Raw genomic sequence first — 23134 nt, 5'->3', positions numbered from 1 at the left:
GCCACAGAAATCCTCCTCATCAAAAACATGACTTTGACCTCCGTCCTCATCTGGACTCTCCTCTGCTGCTGCTTCACAGGTAAAGTCCAGAGAATCAAACCGCTCTCCTCTATGAACATCCGTCCCTCTGAAATGAAGCCCACAAAACCACGACGCTGCTTTATGTTGTTGTCTCTGTGTCCTCAGAGTCCAGAGGCCAGGTCACAGTGACTCAGCCTGGAGCAGTGAGCTCTGCTCTGGGAGGCTCCGTCTCCATCACATGTAGGACCAGTCAGAATGTTCGTGTTTGGAGCAACAACCACCTTTTAGCCTGGTACCAACAGAGAGATGGAGAAACTCCTAAACTCCTCATTTATCGAGCTAGCACTCGAGCATCAGGGATTCCAGGTCGTTTTACAGGCAGTGGATCAAACTCTGACTTCACTCTGACCATCAGTGGAGTCCAGACTGAAGATGCAGCAGTTTACTACTGTCAGAGTCAACACTATATCAACAGTCAGTATCTGTTCACACAGTGAAAAAGCGTCGTACAAAAACCTCCCTCAGTCAGACTGAACAGAAACTGAACTGATACACTTCACTGAGGACACACACACACACACATACACAGATGATTCATGATGTTCATTATGTCTCTACCAGTTTTCCTCCTGAAGTTCAAACAGTCCTCCTCAACAACCTGAAAATTTCCTCAAATGAAGAGAACAGTTCCAGTGAAGAAGCTCAGTCATACCATTAAAATCCCAACAACAGCAGAGTCAGCTCCTCTAATGTAGAGACACAAACCAAATTCACAATAAATGAAACATCAAACACTGACGCTGTCATGACCAGAATGTCTTCTGGGACATGACACAACAGCACATGTCACTGAACAAACTGTGACGGTCATTAGTCAGAGAATTGAATTTAGGTCTGGACACATACAGTAGACGTCTTCACAGGTCCAGAATATTGGACCCCACCTGCATCGGACCTCTGGTAAACCTACCTGAACCTGACGTGCATTAATTACTGTGTAAAAAAGAGAGATCTTCTGTCAGCAGGGTTCCAGTCCGTTCACACGGTGATACAACATCGTACAAAAACCTCCCTCAGCTGGAGACGACCTGATCTGACCCTACAGCTGCACTGAAACTAAAACAACAGAGGTTTGACTAAAATTAATGTAGTCAATAATAACTCACTTTGAACATTTTAATACTAAATATACTGTATCTAACTAAAAGTTATACTTTTAACACTTTCATTAAAACAGGGTTTGAAACATTTGCTGCACATTAAAGTTAACCTCTGTTGAAGAATGACTTCAATTCTTTGATGAGTTTAATCCATGACTATAATAACACATGAACACAAAAACTGTAAATATGATTTATTTATTTTATATCCAACCATTTTTACAGAAACTCAAATATACTCATAGTTGAAATAAATTAATTACTAATCATGTCTGTAACATGTTTCAGTCATCTTGTGTGTTTTTTATTCCAGCAAACAAATTAATTTTATGACAGAAACCAGAAAGGATTTCATGGAATATGTAAATCAGTAACATTTTAATTATTTTATCATCTCTTTTAATTGTCTTTGTGGTTCTTCAGCAGTAGCAGTTTGTAAATAGTTCCTGTTTGTAGATCACACTCATTTTATATCTCATTATGCTGATGAAATACTGCTATTTACATCAGATTTACAAACTAGTTTTCAGACTTTTGCAGTTTTATAGTGTTTTTTGGATAAATGGATGAATGGATGATTTCTTTTTTTTTTTAAATGTACCTATCAAAGGTTTATTATCAGAGACATTTTCAATCATGAAGTCATTCATATTGAGTCTGAGAACCAGTTTTGGAGTTAACTACGACCATCACTGGTTTGTACAATTTAAAGTGAGGAGTTTTGTCGAAGTATATAAAGTCTAAACTCTGGATATACATTACGTGATATTAGACATTCTTTGTAAAATCATCACGGAGACATTACAACATCTTTGATTTAAAACAGTCACTGACAGCATGAAGAGAAAATGTATTAAGACGCTTTGATAACAATAAACATGAAACCAACTGATTTGATGAACTGGTCTTTATTATCTGGAAACACTGAAATAATATTGAAACAATATTGTTATTAATAATGTTGTTACTGAAACATGTCAAATGAAAGAGAGAGAGAGTCACAGAGTGCAGACTGAGAGCAGTAGCAGAGTAAAACCAGCAGCAGAGTCCCAGTGAGTCAGGTCAGGACTGGGAACACTGGTCTCTCCTCAGTGTCTCTGAGAGCGGAGTCTGGGAGCCCTGGGTGGCCTCGCAGGTCACAGAGCCCACCTTCCCCCACTGGTCTGCAGTTAGCCTCAGGGTGCTGCTCCAGCTGTAGTGGCCATCCTTCTCCAGCACCCCGGGGCTCCTGCTCTCCTCCCAGCTGCTGCTGCTGCTGCTGCCGTCCACCTTCCAGGCCAGACTCCAGTCTGAGGGGAAGCCCTTGTTGGCCAGGCACATGAGCGTGGCCTTCCCCTTATCCAGCTCCTCAATGGAGGGGGGCAGCACCGTCAGGGTGGGACGGGCATCACCTAGGAGACACCAATCAGCTTAGAGGACGGGGACCACACAGCTGTCAATCAACCACCAGACACTTGGACACCTTCACTGTGTGAGAGCTGATTTTCTCCTTTAAGGAGTTTCTGTCAGATGGTTTTTCTGCTCCACCAGTCACTCACTCACACATTGTTTCACTTCCCTTTAAGAAGCCTCTCATGCATCTCAGCACAGAGAGAATCATCATACAGGACGACCTGAAATATATCAAACTACACTGGAAATAAAAGGAGCACGTTTGGCAAAAGATCTCAACTATACATAACTTTAAAGTATTCAGTGGAAACTTGAATAAATACAGAAAATGAACTGACGACAATCAAATGTTCTTCGTGTACATTTAAATCATCATCAGCAAACAGTTGAAAAGATTTTCAAACAGGATTTGAGACAATATATGACACAATAAAGAGATCAGAGATTTTACACATGTTCAAATACCCGTCTTTATCTTCACTCTGTTCAGTTTTACTTGAGCACATTTGAATTCATCATAACAACAGTTATCATTGTGGTGTAAAATGTAAAACTAATCCTGGTGATTAAAGTTTGATCTTTTCTCCACTTGAAGCTGTTTAAACTTCAGTGTGACAGGAATGTGTAAAGACAGTTTAGTAAAGCTGCTCTGAGTCAGCCTCCATGATAAAGGAGGAGAAATAAAGACATGAAGACTAAAAGTGTTCAAACAAGATATATTTATCTGCCTCGAATATCCAAAAAGTGAATTTAAAACATTACTTTACAATATTTTATTGAGTATTTGTGCAGAAACTTACTTCCAACATCCAGTCTGGTTCCTCCACCGAACGTGTACCACAGTGATACAAAGTCATTGAGCCGCCGTACAAAAACCTCTGACTGTAGAGAGACACGGCTCTCTGACTCTGACAGACTGAACTGAACCTACAAGCCCTCAAGATGCAACTTTACCATTAAAGATGGAAGTAATGATTTATCCTCCGGATTAATATTTTATATTTATTACAATGAGTTTTTGAATTTATATTGTTGAAGTGAACTTTGTCTCTCAGTGCAAAATATTTCTGTAAAAATTATACATTAATATAGAAAGTCAACTAGTTTTCTGGCATGCTGAACATAAAGGAAGAACAACAGCTACTGAAGTAAAAGAGGTTTTTAAAGGTTTGACTTACTTCCAACATCCAGTCTGGTTCCTCCACCAAAAGTCCACCACAGTGATACAAAGTCATTGAGCCGCCGTACAAAAACCTCTGACTGTAGAGAGACACGGCTCTCTGACTCTGACACAAACAAGCTCACCAAAATTAGATTCTGTTGCTCAAATTCTGTCAGATAAAATGAAAAGTGACAATAACACAGAGCCCCAGATTTACAGAATGTATGTTTTTATTACATATATATTCATTTAAAATCAAATCTATATTCATATTTTAAAGCAACAAATTTATATGAGACAAAACATTTTGAAACTAAATTTGTCCACGAGCATGAAGCCAGAATCATATAAAATGTGTATTAAATACTTTCTAACCAATAATCTGATGAAGTGATTGATCCATTGATTAACAGCATCATCAGAGTGATCCAAGTCCCTGTTGGAGTCAGTCAGAGCATTTCCATAGAGAGCCACTTTGCATCAGCAGCTCCATGCTCCAGTGCTCTGGGAGAGTTTATAGTCCTGAGAGTTGAACACTGGATGACTGACAGCTGTCCTTCATGACAACAGAAGCCACAGAAATCCTCCTCATCAAAAACATGACTTTGACCTCCGTCCTCATCTGGACTCTCCTCTGCTGCTGCTTCACAGGTAAAGTCCAGAGAATCAAACCGCTCTCCTCTATGAACATCCGTCCCTCTGAAATGAAGGCCACAAAACCACGACGCTGCTTTATGTTGTTGTCTCTGTGTCCTCAGAGTCCAGAGGCCAGGTCACAGTGACTCAGCCTGGAGCAGTGAGCTCTGCTCTGGGAGGCTCCGTCTCCATCAGATGTAGGACCAGTCAGAACGTTCATGTTTGGAGCAACAACCACCTTTTAGCCTGGTACCAACAGAGAGATGGAGGAGCTCCTAAACTCCTCATTTACTTTGCTAGCACTCGAGAATCAGGGATTCCAGGTCGTTTTACAGGCAGTGGATCAAACTCTGACTTCACTCTGACCATCAGTGGAGTCCAGACTGAAGATGCAGCAGTTTACTACTGTCAGAGTTATCACTATATCAACAGTCAGCATGTGTTCACACAGTGAAAAAGCGTCGTACAAAAACCTCCCTCAGTCAGACTGAACAGAAACTGAACTGACTGCTGCAGCTGGAAGCTACTGCAGAGACTGATACACTTCACTGAGGACACACACACACACACACACACACACATCATGTCAGCAGGTGAATTGAATGTTTCACCATTGTTGCTTTAACCACCAATTAACATGAATGAAGAGAAGTTTTTGCAGAAATCAAATGACTTTCTCCATCACAGCTTCTCACCATCCGTTTATATCTCATGATGATCTCAAGTTCTTATCTTATAATGAACTCAGTTCTCTTCCAGTGAATTGAAAGAAGCCAACCTGGGACAGTTACTGAGCAAAGTCTTGGTCATGACCTTTGACCTCAGCTTCATAAAGGGTCACAGCTATTTCAACTACATCCAGTTAACAGAAAGTATGAAGACTCAGATCAGCATCAGAACCTTCATTATCAAAGATGACCCAAACAAAACCTGTACATCATTCAAGTCACACTAAATATTATTTTTAAATGACAAACTTCTGTTATTTACAGAAAAGGTCAATATCAACTGAAATCATAAAAAGACAAAAGACACAAGTGACCTCTTTGATGTAACTATGTCGACACATATTTATATATAACTGCATACATATAAACTGAAAAGGCATTTTGCAAAAACACATTTTCTTTTACGTACAACTCAAATACATTAAGACTGAAAGTTGTCTTTTTTTCTCAAAGATTTATTTGATGCATTTTTGCCTTTATTGGACAGTGACAGCTGCAGAGAGAGAGAGAGAGGATGACTGTGCCCGTACTGTGCTAGTTATTGTTTACTCATTGTGTCGAACCAGTCAACCTGTGTGAAATCTGGAGTCGCCAATTCATTCTTAATTTATGGATATAAACCTACTTTGAGGCCACAGTGACCTTTGACCTTTGACCTTTGACCACAAAATAGTAATCAGTTCATTCTTGAGTCCAAGTGGATGTTTGTGCCAAATTTGAAGAAATTCCCTCGAGGCATTCATGAGACATGGGATGGATGGACGGACAACCAGAAGACATTATAAATAAATCTGTGGTGATCACTGCATCTCTTCCTGTCTCAACAAATATTTGCTTTGTGATGTATAAATAAAATAGATTCGACTTGACTTTGTTAAGCTTTGCTGTTCTTGTTCTGCTGTGTGTCTCTCAGTGTGTGAGATCATTGAGAGTAAAATTCCTTGAATGTGTTCACGTGCTCGGCCAATAAAGCTGATTCTGATAGAACACAAGGTTGTAGCCACGGCAGCAGATAATGCTTCAAATATGGATGTAGCTGCAAAGAAGCTACAAATGCTAAACCGTGGATGCTTCAGACATACATCTTCAACCCGGCAGCACAATGATGATGTCACTGCTTCTACTGCTGTCCGCCCTGGGACTCCTTGTTCAGGGTGAGACTCTCTCGTGAACACTTTGCTTCAGGATGCAACCAGGTTCACCACAATGATGTTCTGCTGTGACGGAGAAACACTGAAACAAGCAGCATTGACCTTCTTACAGCTATTCTCCGTGTTAAAGAAATGAGACTCTTCTGTTTGGATGTTGATCATCTTTCTCCAAACTAGATTTGTCTCAATAACCCTTCTCCTCTTGTTCATGTTTTCCAGGTTCATCAGGTCAAAAGATCCTGACTCAGTCTCCTGGATCTCAGTCTGTTGTTCCAGGACAGACTGTCTCTCTCAGATGTAAAGCCAGTTCAAATGTTGGTACGTGCCTCAACTGGTACCTTCAGAGACCCAGAGAAGCTCCTAAACTCTTGATTTATTCTGCCACAAACCGTCAGTCTGGAGTTTCAGACCGTTTTAGTGGAAGTGGATCTGGGACTGACTTCACTCTGACCATCAGAGGAGTCCAGACTGAAGATACAGGAGATTATTATTGTCAGCAGTGTAACAGCTGGCCTTTCACACAGTGAACGTCGTACAAAAACCTCCCTCAGCTGGAGAGGAACTGATCTTAATCAGCAGCTGCACAGAAATAGAGACACTTTAGAAGTTTGACTGACAATGAAGTCCAACACATTAACACTAGTTTGAATATTAGAATATTTATGACTTTTACAGATAATTCTTCAAGTATTTTAAGTGTAATTTGAAATTAATTTAATTAATATTGAAGTTTAGTTTTCAACAAACATAAACACATCACATGTTTTTAATGAGCTTGTGTTCATAGTAAAACACACAAGTTGTGTTATATTTTGAGATCACACTGCTGATACTGATACTACCATGTTATAATATGCTGATGATATCCTACTTCATAATTCAAATGCAATAAATTCTTCTCAGACTTTGTAGTTTACTCAGATTCAATAAATGTTATGAACACTACTAAAACTGTTTCGACATGAGAGTTTCTACCAACGGCAACCTTCATCTATAAAACACATACAGTTCATCTGATTTACATTGAAATATTTTGACACGCTTTAATTTTTAGATTTTTTGGGGGGCATTTCTTGTTATTAGACAATGAAAGCTGAAGATAGACAGTAGAGGTGGGAGGATTATGCAACAAAGGGCCCGGGCTGCGTTAAGGACTCAGCCTTAACAGTATGCGCTCGACTAGGTGGACTACTGGGGCGCCCCTGAAAGTTCATTCTTGACCTCTGGAAAAGCAAAGCAATCTTCCCTCAATGTCCATCCACTGGCTGGTGTGGAGCTTTCAATCACACCACTTGATCTTCTTCAGCAGATGGAGTCACCCAGTTGTCTTTAAATTGTAGATGTTGAAATTCCCATTCCTCCGAGCATCTTTGGGACTTCTTGTTCACATTTCATCCCGATTTGTTCCACTGTGGCACAAGAAAAGTGTCTGACACACAGCTTTGTTACAGCAACCTGATAGTCAGTCAGAGCATTTCCATAGAGAGCCACTTTGCATCAGCAGCTCCATGCTCCAGTGCTCTGGGAGAGTTTATAGTCCTGAGAGTTGAACACTGGATGACTGACAGCTGTCCTTCATGACAACAGAAGCCACAGAAATCCTCCTCATCAAAAACATGACTTTGACCTCCGTCCTCATCTGGACTCTCCTCTGCTGCTGCTTCACAGGTAAAGTCCAGAGAATCAAACCGCTCTCCTCTATGAACATCCGTCCCTCTGAAATGAAGCCCACAAAACCACGACGCTGCTTTATGTTGTTGTCTCTGTGTCCTCAGAGTCCAGAGGCCAGGTCACAGTGACTCAGCCTGGAGCAGTGAGCTCTGCTCTGGGAGGCTCCGTCTCCATCAGATGTAAGATCAGTCAGAATGTGATTAATTCTAACTCTGTGGAATGGTACCAACAAAAACAAAGAGGATCTCCTCAACTGCTCATTTATTGGTCAAATCGCCCAGCATCAGGGATTCCAGGTCGTTTTTCAGGCAGTGGATCAAACACTGACTTCACTCTGACCATCAGTGGAGTCCAGACTGAAGATGCAGCAGTTTACTACTGTAAGGGTCGACACCTTATCAACAGTCAGTATCTGTTCACACAGTGAAAAAGCGTCGTACAAAAACCTCCCTCAGTCAGACTTAACAGAAACTGAACTGACTGCTGCAGCTGGAAGCTACTGCAGAGACTGATACACTTCACTGAGGACACACACACACACACACACACACACACACACAGATGATTCATGATGTTCATTATGTCTCTACCAGTTTTCCTCCTGAAGTTCAAACAGTCCTCCTCAACAACCTGAAAATTTCCTCAAATGAAGAGAACAGTTCCAGTGAAGAAGCTCAGTCAGACCATTAAAATCCCAACAACAGCAGAGTCAGCTCCTCTAATGTAGAGACACAAACCAAATTCACAATAAATGAAACATCAAACACTGACGCTGTCATGAACAGAATGTCTTCAGTGACATGAGACAACAGCACATGTCACTGAACAAACTGTGACGGTCATTAGTCAGAGAATTGAATTTAGGTCTGGACACATACAGTAGACGTCTTCACAGGTCCAGAATATTGGACCCCACCTGCATCGGACCTCTGGTAAACCTACCTGAACCTGACGTGCATTAATTACTGTGTAAAAAAGAAAGATCTTCTGTCAGCAGGGTTCCAGTCCGTTCACACGGTGATACAACATCGTACAAAAACCTCCCTCAGCTGGAGACGATCTGATCTGACCCAACAGCTGCACTGAAACTAAAACAACAGAGGTTTGACTAAAATAAATGTAGTCAATAATAACTCACTTTGAACATTTTAACACTAAATATACTGTATCTAACTAAAAGTTATACTTTTAACACTTTCAATAAAACAGTTTGAAACATTTGCTGCACATTAAAGTTAACCTCTGTTGAAGAATGACTTCAATTCTTTGATGAGTTTAATCCATGACTATAATAACACATGAACACAAAAACTGTAAATATGATTTATTTATTTTATATCCAACCATTTTTACACAAACTCAGATATACTCATAGTTGAAATAAATAAATTACTAATCATGTCTGTAACATGTTTCAGTCATCTTGTGTGTTTTTTATTCCAGCAAACAAATTAATTTTATGACAGAAACCAGAAAGGATTTCATGGAATATGTAAATCAGTAACATTTTAATTATTTTATCATCTCTTTTAATTGTCTTTGTGGTTCTTCAGCAGTAGCAGTTTGTAAATAGTTCCTGTTTGTAGATCACACTCATTTTATATCTCATTATGCTGATGACATACTGCTATTTACATCAGATTTACAAACTAGTTTTCAGACTTTTGCAGTTTTTTAGTGTTTTTTGGATAAATGGATGAATGGATGATTTTTCATTGAAATGTACCTATCAAAGGTTTATTATCAGAGACATTTTCAATCATGAAGCCATTCATATTGAGTCTGAGAACAAGCTTTGGAGTTAACTACGACCATCACTGGTTTGTACAATTTAAAGTGAGGAGTTTTGTCAAAGTATATAAAGTCTAAACTCTGGATAAACATTACGTGATATTAGACATTCTTTGTAAAATCATCACGGAGACATTACAACATCTTTGATTTAAAACAGTCACTGACAGCATGAAGAGAAAATGTATTAAGACGCTTTGATAACAATAAACATGGAACCAACTGATTTGATGAACTCGTCTTTATTATCTGGCAACACTGAAATAATATTGAAACAATATTGTTATTAATAATGTTGTTACTGAAACATGTCAAATGAAAGAGAGAGAGAGTCACAGAGTGCAGACTGAGAGCAGTAGCAGAGTAAAACCAGCAGCAGAGTCCCAGTGAGTCAGGTCAGGACTGGGAACACTGGTCTCTCCTCAGTGTCTCTGAGAGCGGAGCCTGGGAGCCCTGGGTGGCCTCGCAGGTCACAGAGCCCACCTTCCCCCACTGGTCTGCAGTTAGCCTCAGGGTGCTGCTCCAGCTGTAGTGGCCGTCCTTCTCCAGCACCCCGGGGCTCCTGCTCTCCTCCCAGCTGCTGCTGCTGCTGCTGCTGCCGTCCACCTTCCAGGCCAGACTCCAGTCTGAGGGGAAGCCCTTGTTGGCCAGGCACATGAGCGTGGCCTTCCCCTTATCCAGCTCCTCAATGGAGGGGGGCAGCACTGTCAGGGTGGGACGGGCATCACCTAGGAGACACCAATTAGCTTAGAGGACGGGGACCACACAGCTGTCAATCAACCACCAGACACTTGGACACCTTCACTGTGTGAGAGCTGATTTTCTCCTTTAAGGAGTTTCTGTCAGATGGTTTTTCTGCTCCACCAGTCACTCACTCACACATTGTTTCACTTCCCTTTAAGAAGCCTCTCATGCATCTCAGCACAGAGAGAATCATCATACAGGACGACCTGAAATATATCAAACTACACTGGAAATAAAAGGAGCACGTTTGGCAAAAACTCTCAACTATACATAACTTTAAAGTATTCAGTGGAAACTTGAATAAATACAGAAAATGAACTGACGACAATCAAATGTTCTTCGTGTACATTTAAATCATCATCAGCAAACAGTTGAAAAGATTTTCAAACAGGATTTGAGACAATATATGACACAATAAAGAAATCAGAGATTTTACACATGTTCAAATACCCGTCTTTATCTTCACTCTGTTCAGTTTTACTTGAGCACATTTGAATTCATCATAACAACAGTTATCATTGTGGTGTAAAATTTAACACTAATCCTGGTGATTAAAGTTTGATCTTTTCTCCACTTGAAGCTGTTTAAACTTCAGTGTGACAGGAATGTGTAAAGACAGTTTAGTAAAGCTGCTCTGAGTCAGCCTCCATGATAAAGGAGGAGAAATAAAGACATGAAGACTAAAAGTGTTCAAACAAGATATATTTATCTGCCTCCAACATCCAAAAAGTGGATTTAAAACATTACTTTACAATATTTTATTGAGTATTTGTGCAGAAACTTACTTCCAACATCCAGTCTGGTTCCTCCACCAAAAGTCAACCACAGTGATACAAAGTCATTGAGCCGCCGTACAAAAACCTCTGACTGTAGAGAGACACGGCTCTCTGACTCTGACAGACTGAACTGAACCTACAAGCCCTCAAGATGCAACTTTACCATTAAAGATGGAAGTAATGATTTATCCTCCGGATTAATATTTTATATTTATTACAATGAGTTTTTAAATTTATATTATTGAAGTGAACTTTGTCTCTCAGTGCAAAATATTTCTACAGAAATTATACATTAATATAGAAAGTCAACTAGTTTTCTGGCATGCTGAACATAAAGGAAGAACAACAGCTACTGAAGTAAAAGAGGTTTTTAAAGGTTTGACTTACTTCCAACATCCAGTCTGGTTCCTCCACCAAAAGTCCACCACAGTGATACAAAGTCATTGAGCCGCCGTACAAAAACCTCTGACTGTAGAGAGACACGGCTCTCTGACTCTGACACAAACAAACTCACCAAAATTAGATTCTGTTGCTCAAATTCTGTCAGATAAAATGAAAAGTGAAAATAACACAGAGCCCCAGATTTACAGAATGTGTGTTTTTATTACATATATATTCATTTAAAATCAAATCTATATTAATATTTTAAAGCAACAAATTTATATAAGACAAAACATTTTGAAACTAACTTTGTCCACGAGCATGAAGCCAGAAACATATAAAATGTGTATTAAATACTTTCTAATCAATAATCTGATGAAGTGATTGATCCATTGATTAACAGCATCATCAGAGTGATCCAAGTCCCTGTTGGAGTCAGTCAGAGCATTTCCATAGAGAGCCACTTTGCATCAGCAGCTCCATGCTCCAGTGCTCTGGGAGAGTTTATAGTCCTGAGAGTTGAACACTGGATGACTGACAGCTGTCCTTCATGACAACAGAAGCCACAGAAATCCTCCTCATCAAAAACATGACTTTGACCTCCGTCCTCATCTGGACTCTCCTCTGCTGCTGCTTCACAGGTAAAGTCCAGAGAATCAAACCGCTCTCCTCTATGAACATCCGTCCCTCTGAAATGAAGCCCACAAAACCACGACGCTGCTTTATGTTGTTGTCTCTGTGTCCTCAGAGTCCAGAGGCCAGGTCACAGTGACTCAGCCTGGAGCAGTGAGCTCTGCTCTGGGAGGCTCCGTCTCCATCAGATGTAGGACCAGTCGTGTGGCTGAGAGCTGTAGCAGTGCTCACTGTTTAGCCTGGTACCAACAGAAGGATGGAGAAACTCCTAAACTGCTGATTTACTACACTAATCAGAGAATGTCAGGGATTCCAGGTCGTTTTACAGGCAGTGGATCAAACTCTGACTTCACTCTGACCATCAGTGGAGTCCAGACTGAAGATGCAGCAGTTTACTACTGTCAGAGTCGACACTATATCAACAGTCAGTATCTGTTCACACAGTGAAAAAGCGTCGTACAAAAACCTCCCTCAGTCAGACTGAACAGAAACTGAACTGACTGCTGCAGCTGGAAGCTACTGCAGAGACTGATACACTTCACTGAGGACACACACACACACACACACACACCAAGCCAACCTGGGAAAGTTAATGAGCAAAGTCTTGGTCATGACCTTTGACCTCAGCTTCATACTGGATCACAGCTATTTCAACTACATCCAGTTCAAAGAAAATATGAAGACTCAGATCAACATCCGACACTTTCAGAATAAGGTTGCCCAAAGAAAACCTGCACATCCCTCAAATTAAAAACAACTTTATTTTGATTATATAAACTCATGTCATCTGAAGAAAAGTTAAATATCAGTTGGAATCATAACAAGGCAAAAGACGTAAAAGAACTACGTCATATGACTTTATATTTATACAATTATAACTGCTTATATATATAAATCATATGCAACACATTCTCTCTTACTTGCAACAAAAAAACAAATACATTGAGAAAGCTCACTGTTGATCCTGGAAACAGCAGTTGGCAAAACATCATCCACTAACTGTTGTGGAGCTTTCAATCATATCACATGATCTTCTTCAGCAGATGGAGTCGCCCATATTGTCACTAAATTGAAGGTTTTCACATTCCTTTAAGCATTTTTGGGACTTTTTGTCCATGTTTGCCTACAAGCAAAAGACATTCCATGACAGCGGGGTGAACTCCATCTGCTGAGGAAGATCATGTAATTCGCTCCAAAGCTCCAGAACAGCTACTGAATGGACCTTGTGGTTAAATAGTTTTGAGTGTAAAGCATCAACTTTGTCAAATCTCATCTTTTAAGTCAACATGGACGAGAAGTTGAGTCATATTACTGCTCACAGCTGTTACCACATGGACTTGAGACAAAGAAATCTGTCCAACTGTAACCAACGATGACCTCCATGTTTTCTGGCTCTGTCCACATGTCCAAAACGTCTGGTTGGAGTTTCTCGAGGAAGCTATCTGAGATCCTCGGCCTCAGCATCCCCTTGTGACTCATCACCGCTTTACTGGATGAAATCTCAACATTACAAACACCTAAACATGTCGAACCCACATTAATATTAATATCACTAATCATTGTCATAAAGGACCATATTACCAAACTGGAAAGAAAGAAAACACTGTCCCCAAATCACTGGATTGGTTTACTACCAGACTTTTCAATATCCTCTACTTGTAAATATGTAAATATGTAGGACAACGCTCTCGGCAGTGAGGGGGAAACACCATGATGTGATGAGGACAGCTACACTTCACTGACTCTGTGTGTTTGCATGTGTGTCCTGCCTCTCTGCTCCCAGACGTTAAGAGGACAGTGTTGATCAGCGGCTGTCCAGGCCTTTCAGAGCCACTGACACACCGGCAGCACAATGATGATGTCACTGCTTCTACTGCTGGCCGCCCTGGGGCTCCTTGTTCAGGGTGAGACTCTCTCGTGAACACCAGGTTCACCACAATGATGTTCTGCTGTGACGGAGAAACACTGAAACAAGCAGCATTGACCTTCTTCCATCTATTCTCCGTGTTAAAGAAATGAGACTCTTCTGTTTGGATGTTGATCATCTTTCTCCAAACTGGAATTGTCTCAACAACCCTTCTCCTCTTGTTCATGTTTTCCAGGTTCATCAGGTCAAAAGATCCTGACTCAGTCTCCTGGATCTCAGTCTGTTGTTCCAGGACAGATTGTCTCTCTCAGATGTAAAGCCAGTTCAAGTGTTGGTGGTTACCTCCACTGGTACCTTCAGAAACCTGGAGAAGCTCCTAAACTCCTGATTCATACAGCTTCAACCCGTCAGTCTGGAGTTTCAGATCATTTTACTGGAAGTGGATCTGGGTCTGACTACACTCTGACCATCAGAGGAGTCCAGACTGAAGATTCAGGAGTTTACTTCTGTCAGCAGGGTTCCAGCTTCCCGTTCACACAGTGATACACCATCGTACAAAAACCTCCCTCAGCTGGAGAGGAACTGATCTGACCCAACAGCTGCACTGAAACTAAAACAACAGAGGTTTGACTGCAACATATTCTCATGTTGTAAGAAGATACAAATACTGTATTCATTTAATTTATGTATAGAAGATAATGAATACTCCACAGTTTACAAACCGGCAGAGTAAGGATGTAATGTTAGTAAGTCAGGAAACACTACTTTTTGACATCAGCATTTTGTGAGTAAACATATAAAGGTTTTATGTTATAATTTCAAACTCATTCAGTTGGTGTCTTTGTAAACAGCTAACTCACAGTTCAATAAATTAATTTCTAATGTAATTACAATGTAGTTGAAAGAATGTGATACTGATGAGCGTTAAAGTCAAATGACAAATGCTAAGATTGTTCAACAAAACAAACTAACTCAAAATTGTCAGATCATTGGTGTAATGGACTGATATGATTCCAGTGTTTTCTGTTCAAAGATGCTATTTGTATTTAGTGACACTGTGATTTAGTCAACATTACTAATTAAGTATTCCAACCATTCAGCTGTTCCTCGTCCACCCTCTCAAACTAAAAGTGTCTGTTTCAGTCCAAACACAGGTATGTGTCCTGCTCTCTGTCATGTAACACATCATGGCTGCCAGTTTTTACAAGTGATTCAGATTGATCTCCTGGTGCTGAAAGAAAAGAGACACACAGCAAAGACGTCCTTTGACACCATTTTAGTTTCAGTGCTTATAGATGGGACACTGACATGCTGATGTTTCAGGGGTCAAAACATACAGATGATATTACACGATTAATGTTTCATTTAGCTACCTCAGTTTATTCCCTTGCCGTAGTACATCTTTAGGAAATATTGTATCAAAACAAAACCTTTAAAGACATTCATATATAAACAAATTTAAGTCATTATTATTTTGGGAATTGTTTGAAATTCTGAATTTGTGATATACATAAACAAAAACTCTTCTATGTAAAATACATTTGTTGTCATGAAATGTTGAAAACATCAGCATTAAAGGAGCAAACAGCACTACTGAAATATATCATTAGCTACATTAAACAGAGACAGATATAAAGACTGAGACAGCGTGAAGGTCTGCTAGATTTCTCTTTATGCTGATGAAATCTGACTTTATATTTCTAGTCCTGAAAATCAAAACTTTTTGAGATTTCTGTCCTGCGTACAGCATATAACAATCAGTTTAAGAGCCCTGTGTCTGAACCCAGGGGACAAAATCATTACTTGACCAAATATATATTCAAAATATATGAAAATGTAAAATGTCAACCAACACAGGATTAGTGTGCAGGGTTCAGAGTGAAGGAGCAGATGTTTCAGTCCATGTGGACTCTGCTAATTCAAATATACAGAATACCACTTCTAAACAGAGACACTGTCAGCTTGAACTGACAGAGTTACTGGATGTAACAGTAAATTATTTCTTTATACATCAACAACAATAAAACATTCTCTCAATAAGGAGAAGTTGTATTTCATCTCTTTAAGAAAGTCTCATAATCATCTGTTCATGTTATAAAAACTACAACAGGAAGTAGAATCTAATTGATAAATAGCCCTTTATTGTCTGGAAACACTGAAATGATCAACATTACAAAAAACTAGAAAACATAACTGAGAGAAAGAGAGAGAGAGTCACAGAGTGCAGACTGAGAGCAGTAGCAGAGTAAAACCAGCAGCAGAGTCCCAGTGAGTCGGGTCAGGACTGGGAACACTGGTCTCTCCTCAGTGTCTCTGAGAGCGGAGCCTGGGAGCCCTGGGTGGCCTCGCAGGTCACAGAGCCCACCTTCCCCCACTGGTCTGCAGTTAGCCTCAGGGTGCTGCTCCAGCTGTAGTGGCCGTCCTTCTCCAGCACCCCGGGGCTCCTGCTCTCCTCCCAGCTGCTGCTGCTGCTGCTGCTGCCGTCCACCTTCCAGGCCAGACTCCAGTCTGAGGGGAAGCCCTTGTTGGCCAGGCACATGAGCGTGGCCTTCCCCTTATCCAGCTCCTCAATGGAGGGGGGCAGCACCGTCAGGGTGGGACGGGCATCACCTAGGAGACACCAATCAGCTTAGAGGACGGGGACCACACAGCTGTCAATCAACCACCAGACACTTGGACACCTTCACTGTGTGAGAGCTGATTTTCTCCTTTAAGGAGTTTCTGTCAGATGGTTTTTCTGCTCCACCAGTCACTCACTCACACATTGTTTCACTTCCCTTTAAGAAGCCTCTCATGCATCTCAGCACAGAGAGAATCATCATACAGGACGACCTGAAATATATCAAACTACACTGGGAATAAAAGGAGCACGTTTTAGATGTCAAAATACAAAAATGAATCTTTCTTGTATTTTATTTTGGTTGGAGAAAACAATAAAATACAGTTTGAATATATTTTCAGTCATCTATGATTTCTGCAAGTTCATCAGATCCTCTGTTTAAGGACATTATCATCCAAAACTAACTGACGAACAGGTAAACTGTTCATCAGACAGCTTTAAAAATACAACTTTCATGAGAGGACTGTCAACCTGATTTCAACCTGAGATTAAAAGACAGTTTGAGTCATTTTAGAAAATCAGACATTTGACAGCATTTTAACATTTTTATCTTAATTCACACTTGTTCAAAATATTTTTTCTCAACTTTGAAACAGTTTGAAATGGAGAATTAAAGTCTTAAGTTTGAAAACATTTTTAAAGTACGAGTGTTGTTCTTTATTGCTTCCCACAGTTCAAGCTGTTCACATTTCACAAGTTAAATGTCAGGTTTAAAGAGAAGTTCAGTAAAACTGCTTTGAGTTCAACTTCAACGTTAAACAGGAGACATGTTAAATATGTGTGGAAATCAAAGAGTGCTGCGGAAGAAAAATGAATCAAAAAAGATATTTCAGGGGGAAAATAATCTGTTCAGAGGCATCAAATCCACAAACAAAGGAGCCATGACACATTCCTAATCAATAATCTGATAAAGTGATTAACAGCATCATCAGAGTGATCCAAGTCCCTGTTGGAGTCAGTCAGAGCATTTCCATAGAGAGCCACTTTGCATCAGCAGCTCCATGCTCCAGTGCTCTGGGAGAGTTTATAGTCCTGAGAGTTGAACACTGGATGACTGACAGCTGTCCTTCATGACAACAGAAGCCACAGAAATCCTCCTCATCAAAAACATGACTTTGACCTCCGTCCTCATCTGGACTCTCCTCTGCTGCTGCTTCACAGGTAAAGTCCAGAGAATCAAACCGCTCTCCTCTATGAACATCCGTCCCTCTGAAATGAAGCCCACAAAACCACGACGCTGCTTTATGTTGTTGTCTCTGTGTCCTCAGAGTCCAGAGGCCAGGTCACAGTGACTCAGCCTGGAGCAGTGAGCTCTGCTCTGGGAGGCTCCGTCTCCATCAGATGTAAGATCAGTCAGAATGTGATTAATTCTGACTCTGTGGAATGGTACCAACAAAAACAAAGAGGATCTCCTCAACTGCTCATTTATTGGTCAAATCGCCCAGCATCAGGGATTCCAGGTCGTTTTTCAGGCAGTGGATCAAACACTGACTTCACTCTGACCATCAGTGGAGTCCAGACTGAAGATGCAGCAGTTTACTACTGTAAGGGTCGACACCTTATCAACAGTCAGTATCTGTTCACACAGTGAAAAAGTGTCGTACAAAAACCTCCCTCAGTCAGACTGAACAGAAACTGAACTGACTGCTGCAGCTGGAAGCTACTGCAGAGACTGATACACTTCACTGAGGATACACACACACACACACACACACACACACAGATGATTCATGATGTTCATTATGTCTCTACCAGTTTTCCTCCTGAAGTTCAAACAGTCCTCCTCAACAACCTGAAAATTTCCTCAAATGAAGAGAACAGTTCCAGTGAAGAAGCTCAGTCAGACCATTAAAATCCCAACAACAGCAGAGTCAGCTCCTCTAATGTAGAGACACAAACTAAATTCACAATAAATGAAACATCAAACACTGACGCTGTCATGACCAGAATGTCTTCTGGGACATGAGACAACAGCACATGTCACTGAAAAAACTGTGACGGTCATTAGTCAGAGAATTGAATTTAGATCTGGACACATACAGTAGACGTCTTCACAGGTCCAGAATATTGGACCCCACCTGCATCGGACCTCTGGTAAACCTACCTGAACCTGACGTGCATTAATTACTGTGTAAAAAAGAGAGATCTTCTGTCAGCAGGGTTCCAGTCCGTTCACACGGTGATACAACATCGTACAAAAACCTCCCTCAGCTGGAGACGACCTGATCTGACCCAACAGCTGCACTGAAACTAAAACAACAGAGGTATCTAACTAAAAGTTATACTTTTAACACTTTCATTAAAACAGGGTTTGAAACATTTGCTGCACATTAAAGTTAACCTCTGTTGAAGAATGACTTCAATTCTTTGATGAGTTTAATCCATGACTATAATAACACATGAACACAAAAACTGTAAATATGATTTATTTATTTTATATCCAACCATTTTTACAGAAACTCAAATATACTCATAGTTGAAATAAATAAATTACTAATCATGTCTGTAACATGTTTCAGTCATCTTGTGTGTTTTTTATTCCAGCAAACAAATTCATTTTATGACAGAAACCAGAAAGGATTTCATGGAATATGTAAATCAGTAACATTTTAATTATTTTATCATCTCTTTTAATTGTCTTTGTGGTTCTTCAGCAGTAGCAGTTTGTAAATAGTTCCTGTTTATAGATCACACTTATTTTATATCTCATTATGCTGATGACATACTGCTATTTACATCAGATTTACAAAATAGTTTTCAGACTTTTGCAGTTTTTTAGTGTTTTTTGGATAAATGGATGAATGGATGATTTTTTTTTTAAATGTACATATCAAAGGTTTATTATCAGAGACATTTTCAATCATGAAGTCATTCATATTGAGTATGAGAACCAGCTTTGGAGTTAACTACAACCATCACTGGTTTGTACAATTTAAAGTGAGGAGTTTTGTCGAAGTATATAAAGTCTAAACTCTGGATATACATTACGTGATATGAGACATTCTTTGTAAAATCATCACGGAGACATTACAACATCTTTGATTTGAAACAGTCACTGACAGCATGAAGAGAAAATGTATTAAGACTCTTTGATAACAATAAACATGAAACCAACTGATTTGATGAACTCGTCTTTATTATCTGGCAACACTGAAATAACATTGAAACAATATTGTTATTAATAATATTGTTACTGAAACATGTCAAATGAAAGAGAGAGAGAGTCACAGAGTGCAGACTGAGAGCAGTAGCAGAGTAAAACCAGCAGCAGAGTCCCAGTGAGTCAGGTCAGGACTGGGAACACTGGTCTCTTCTCAGTGTCTCTGAGAGCGGAGTCTGGGAGCCCTGGGTGGCCTCGCAGGTCACAGAGCCCACCTTCCCCCACTGGTCTGCAGTTAGCCTCAGGGTGCTGCTCCAGCTGTAGTGGCCGTCCTTCTCCAGCACCCCGGGGCTCCTGCTCTCCTCCCAGCTGCTGCTGCTGCTGCTGCTGCCGTCCACCTTCCAGGCCAGACTCCAGTCTGAGGGGAAGCCCTTGTTGGCCAGGCACATGAGCGTGGCCTTCCCCTTATCCAGCTCCTCAATGGAGGGGGGCAGCACCGTCAGGGTGGGACGGGCATCACCTAGGAGACACCAATCAGCTTAGAGGACGGGGACCACACAGCTGTCAATCAACCACCAGACACTTGGACACCTTCACTGTGTGAGAGCTGATTTTCTCCTTTAAGGAGTTTCTGTCAGATGGTTTTTCTGCTCCACCAGTCATTCACTCACACATTGTTTCACTTCCCTTTAAGAAGCCTCTCATGCATCTCAGCACAGAGAGAATCATCATACAGGACGACCTGAAATATATCAAACTACACTGGAAATAAAAGGAGCACGTTTGGCAAAAGATCTCAACTATACATGACTTTAAAGTATTCAGTGGAAACTTGAATAAATACAGAAAATGAAATGACGACAATCAAATGTTCTTCGTGTACATTTAAATCATCATCAGCAAACAGTTCAAAAGATTTTCAAACAGGATTTGAGACAATATATGACACAATAAAGAGATCAGAGATTTTACACATGTTCAAATACCCGTCTTTATCTTCACTCTGTTCAGTTTTACTTGAGCACATTTGAATTCATCATAACAACAGTTATCATTGTGGTGTAAAATGTAAAACTAATCCTGGTGATTAAAGTTTGATCTTTTCTCCACTTGAAGCTGTTTAAACTTCAGTGTGACAGGAATGTGTAAAGACAGTTTAGTAAAGCTGCTCTGAGTCAGCCTCCATGATAAAGGAGGAGAAATAAAGACATGAAGACTAAAAGTGTTCAAACAAGATATATTTATCTGCCTCCAACATCCAAAAAGTGGATTTAAAACATTACTTTACGATATTTTATTGAGTATTTGTGCAGAAACTTACTTCCAACATCCAGTCTGGTTCCTCCACCGAACGTGTACCACAGTGATACAAAGTCATTGAGCCGCCGTACAAAAACCTCTGACTGTAGAGAGACACGGCTCTCTGACTCTGACAGACTGAACTGAACCTACAAGCCCTCAAGATGCAACTTTACCATTAAAGATGGAAGTAATGATTGGTCCTCCGGATTAATATTTGATATTATTACAATGAGTTTTTGAATTTATATTATTGAAGTGAACTTTGTCTCTCAGTGCAAAATATTTCTATAGAAATTATACATTAATATAGAAAGTCAACTAGTTTTCTGGCATGCTGAACATAAAGGAAGAACAACAGCTACTGAAGTAAAAGAGGTTTTTAAAGGTTTGACTTACTTCCAAATTCCAGTCTGGTTCCTCCACCAAAAGTCCACCACAGTGATACAAAGTCATTGAGCCGCCGTACAAAAACCTCTGACTGTAGAGAGACACGGCTCTCTGACTCTGACACAAACAAACTCACCAAAATTAGATTCTGTTGCTCAAATTCTGTCAGATAAAATGAAAAGTGACAATAACACAGAGCCCCAGATTTACAGAATGTGTGTTTTTATTACATATATATTCATTTAAAATCAAATCTATATTAATATTTTAAAGCAACAAATTTATGAGACAAAACATTTTGAAACTAAATTTGTCCATGAGCATGAAGCCAGAATCATATAAAATGTGTATTAAATACTTTCTAATCAATAATGTGATAAAGTGATCGATCCATTGATTAACAGCATCATCAGAGTGATCCAAGTCCCTGTTGGAGTCAGTCAGAGCATTTCCATAGAGAGCCACTTTGCATCAGCAGCTCCATGCTCCAGTGCTCTGGGAGAGTTTATAGTCCTGAGAGTTGAACACTGGATGACTGACAGCTGTCCTTCATGACAACAGAAGCCACAGAAATCCTCCTCATCAAAAACATGACTTTGACCTCCGTCCTCATCTGGACTCTCCTCTGCTGCTGCTTCACAGGTAAAGTCCAGAGAATCAAACCGCTCTCCTCTATGAACATCCGTCCCTCTGAAATGAAGCCCACAAAACCACGACGCTGCTTTATGTTGTTGTCTCTGTGTCCTCAGAGTCCAGAGGCCAGGTCACAGTGACTCAGCCTGGAGCAGTGAGCTCTGCTCTGGGAGGCTCCGTCTCCATCACATGTAGGACCAGTCAGAATGTTCGTGTTTGGAGCAACAACCACCTTTTAGCCTGGTACCAACAGAGAGATGGAGAAACTCCTAAACTCCTCATTTACTATGCTAGCACTCGAGCATCAGGGATTCCAGGTCGTTTTACAGGCAGTGGATCAAACTCTGACTTCACTCTGACCATCAGTGGAGTCCAGACTGAAGATGCAGCAGTTTACTACTGTCAGAGTCAACACTATATCAACAGTCAGTATCTGTTCACACAGTGAAAAAGCGTTGTACAAAAACCTCCCTCAGTCAGACTGAACAGAAACTGAACTGATACACTTCACTGAGGATACACACACACACACACACACACATACACAGATGATTCATGATGTTCATTATGTCTCTACCAGTTTTCCTCCTGAAGTTCAAACAGTCCTCCTCAACAACCTGAAAATTTCCTCAAATGAAGAGAACAGTTCCAGTGAAGAAGCTCAGTCAGACCATTAAAATCCCAACAACAGCAGAGTCAGCTCCTCTAATGTAGAGACACAAACCAAATTCACAATAAATGAAACATCAAACACTGACGCTGTCATGAACAGAATGTCTTCAGTGACATGAGACAACAGCACATGTCACTGAACAAACTGTGACAGTCATTAGTCAGAGAATTGAATTTAGGTCTGGACACATACAGTAGACGTCTTCACAGGTCCAGAATATTGGACCCCAGCTGCATCGGACCTCTGGTAAACCCACCTGAACCTGACGTGCATTAATTACTGTGTAAAAAAGAGAGATCTTCTGTC

The 23134-nt window shown here is 40.4% G+C and overlaps 1 protein-coding gene and 4 gene segments (V, D, J or C); all 5 read right to left on the bottom strand.

Moving 5' to 3' along the window:
• LOC139299140 (zinc finger protein 271-like) overlaps nt 1-23134 on the bottom strand; it is a 71042-nt gene that overhangs the window by 29580 nt on the left and 18328 nt on the right. The gene's annotated exons all lie outside the window — the stretch shown is intronic.
• LOC139299190 (Ig kappa-b4 chain C region-like) lies at nt 2089-3760 on the bottom strand. The segment is given in 3 exon segments: nt 2089-2572; nt 3374-3500; nt 3752-3760. Coding segments are annotated over 3 exon segments (465 nt in total).
• Nucleotides 9967-11628, bottom strand: LOC139299189 (Ig kappa-b4 chain C region-like). The segment is given in 3 exon segments: nt 9967-10440; nt 11242-11368; nt 11620-11628. Coding segments are annotated over 3 exon segments (468 nt in total).
• Nucleotides 16324-16878, bottom strand: LOC139299188 (Ig kappa-b4 chain C region-like). The segment is given in 2 exon segments: nt 16324-16723; nt 16875-16878. Coding segments are annotated over 2 exon segments (336 nt in total).
• LOC139299186 (Ig kappa-b4 chain C region-like) lies at nt 19852-21588 on the bottom strand. The segment is given in 3 exon segments: nt 19852-20353; nt 21155-21281; nt 21532-21588. Coding segments are annotated over 3 exon segments (516 nt in total).

Source organism: Enoplosus armatus, chromosome 16 (assembly GCF_043641665.1).
Source record: "Enoplosus armatus isolate fEnoArm2 chromosome 16, fEnoArm2.hap1, whole genome shotgun sequence".
Classification (NCBI taxonomy): Eukaryota; Metazoa; Chordata; class Actinopteri; order Centrarchiformes; family Enoplosidae; genus Enoplosus; species Enoplosus armatus.
The sequence above is the reverse complement of the archived record's forward strand: the minus strand, read 5'-3'. Positions and strand labels throughout refer to the sequence as shown.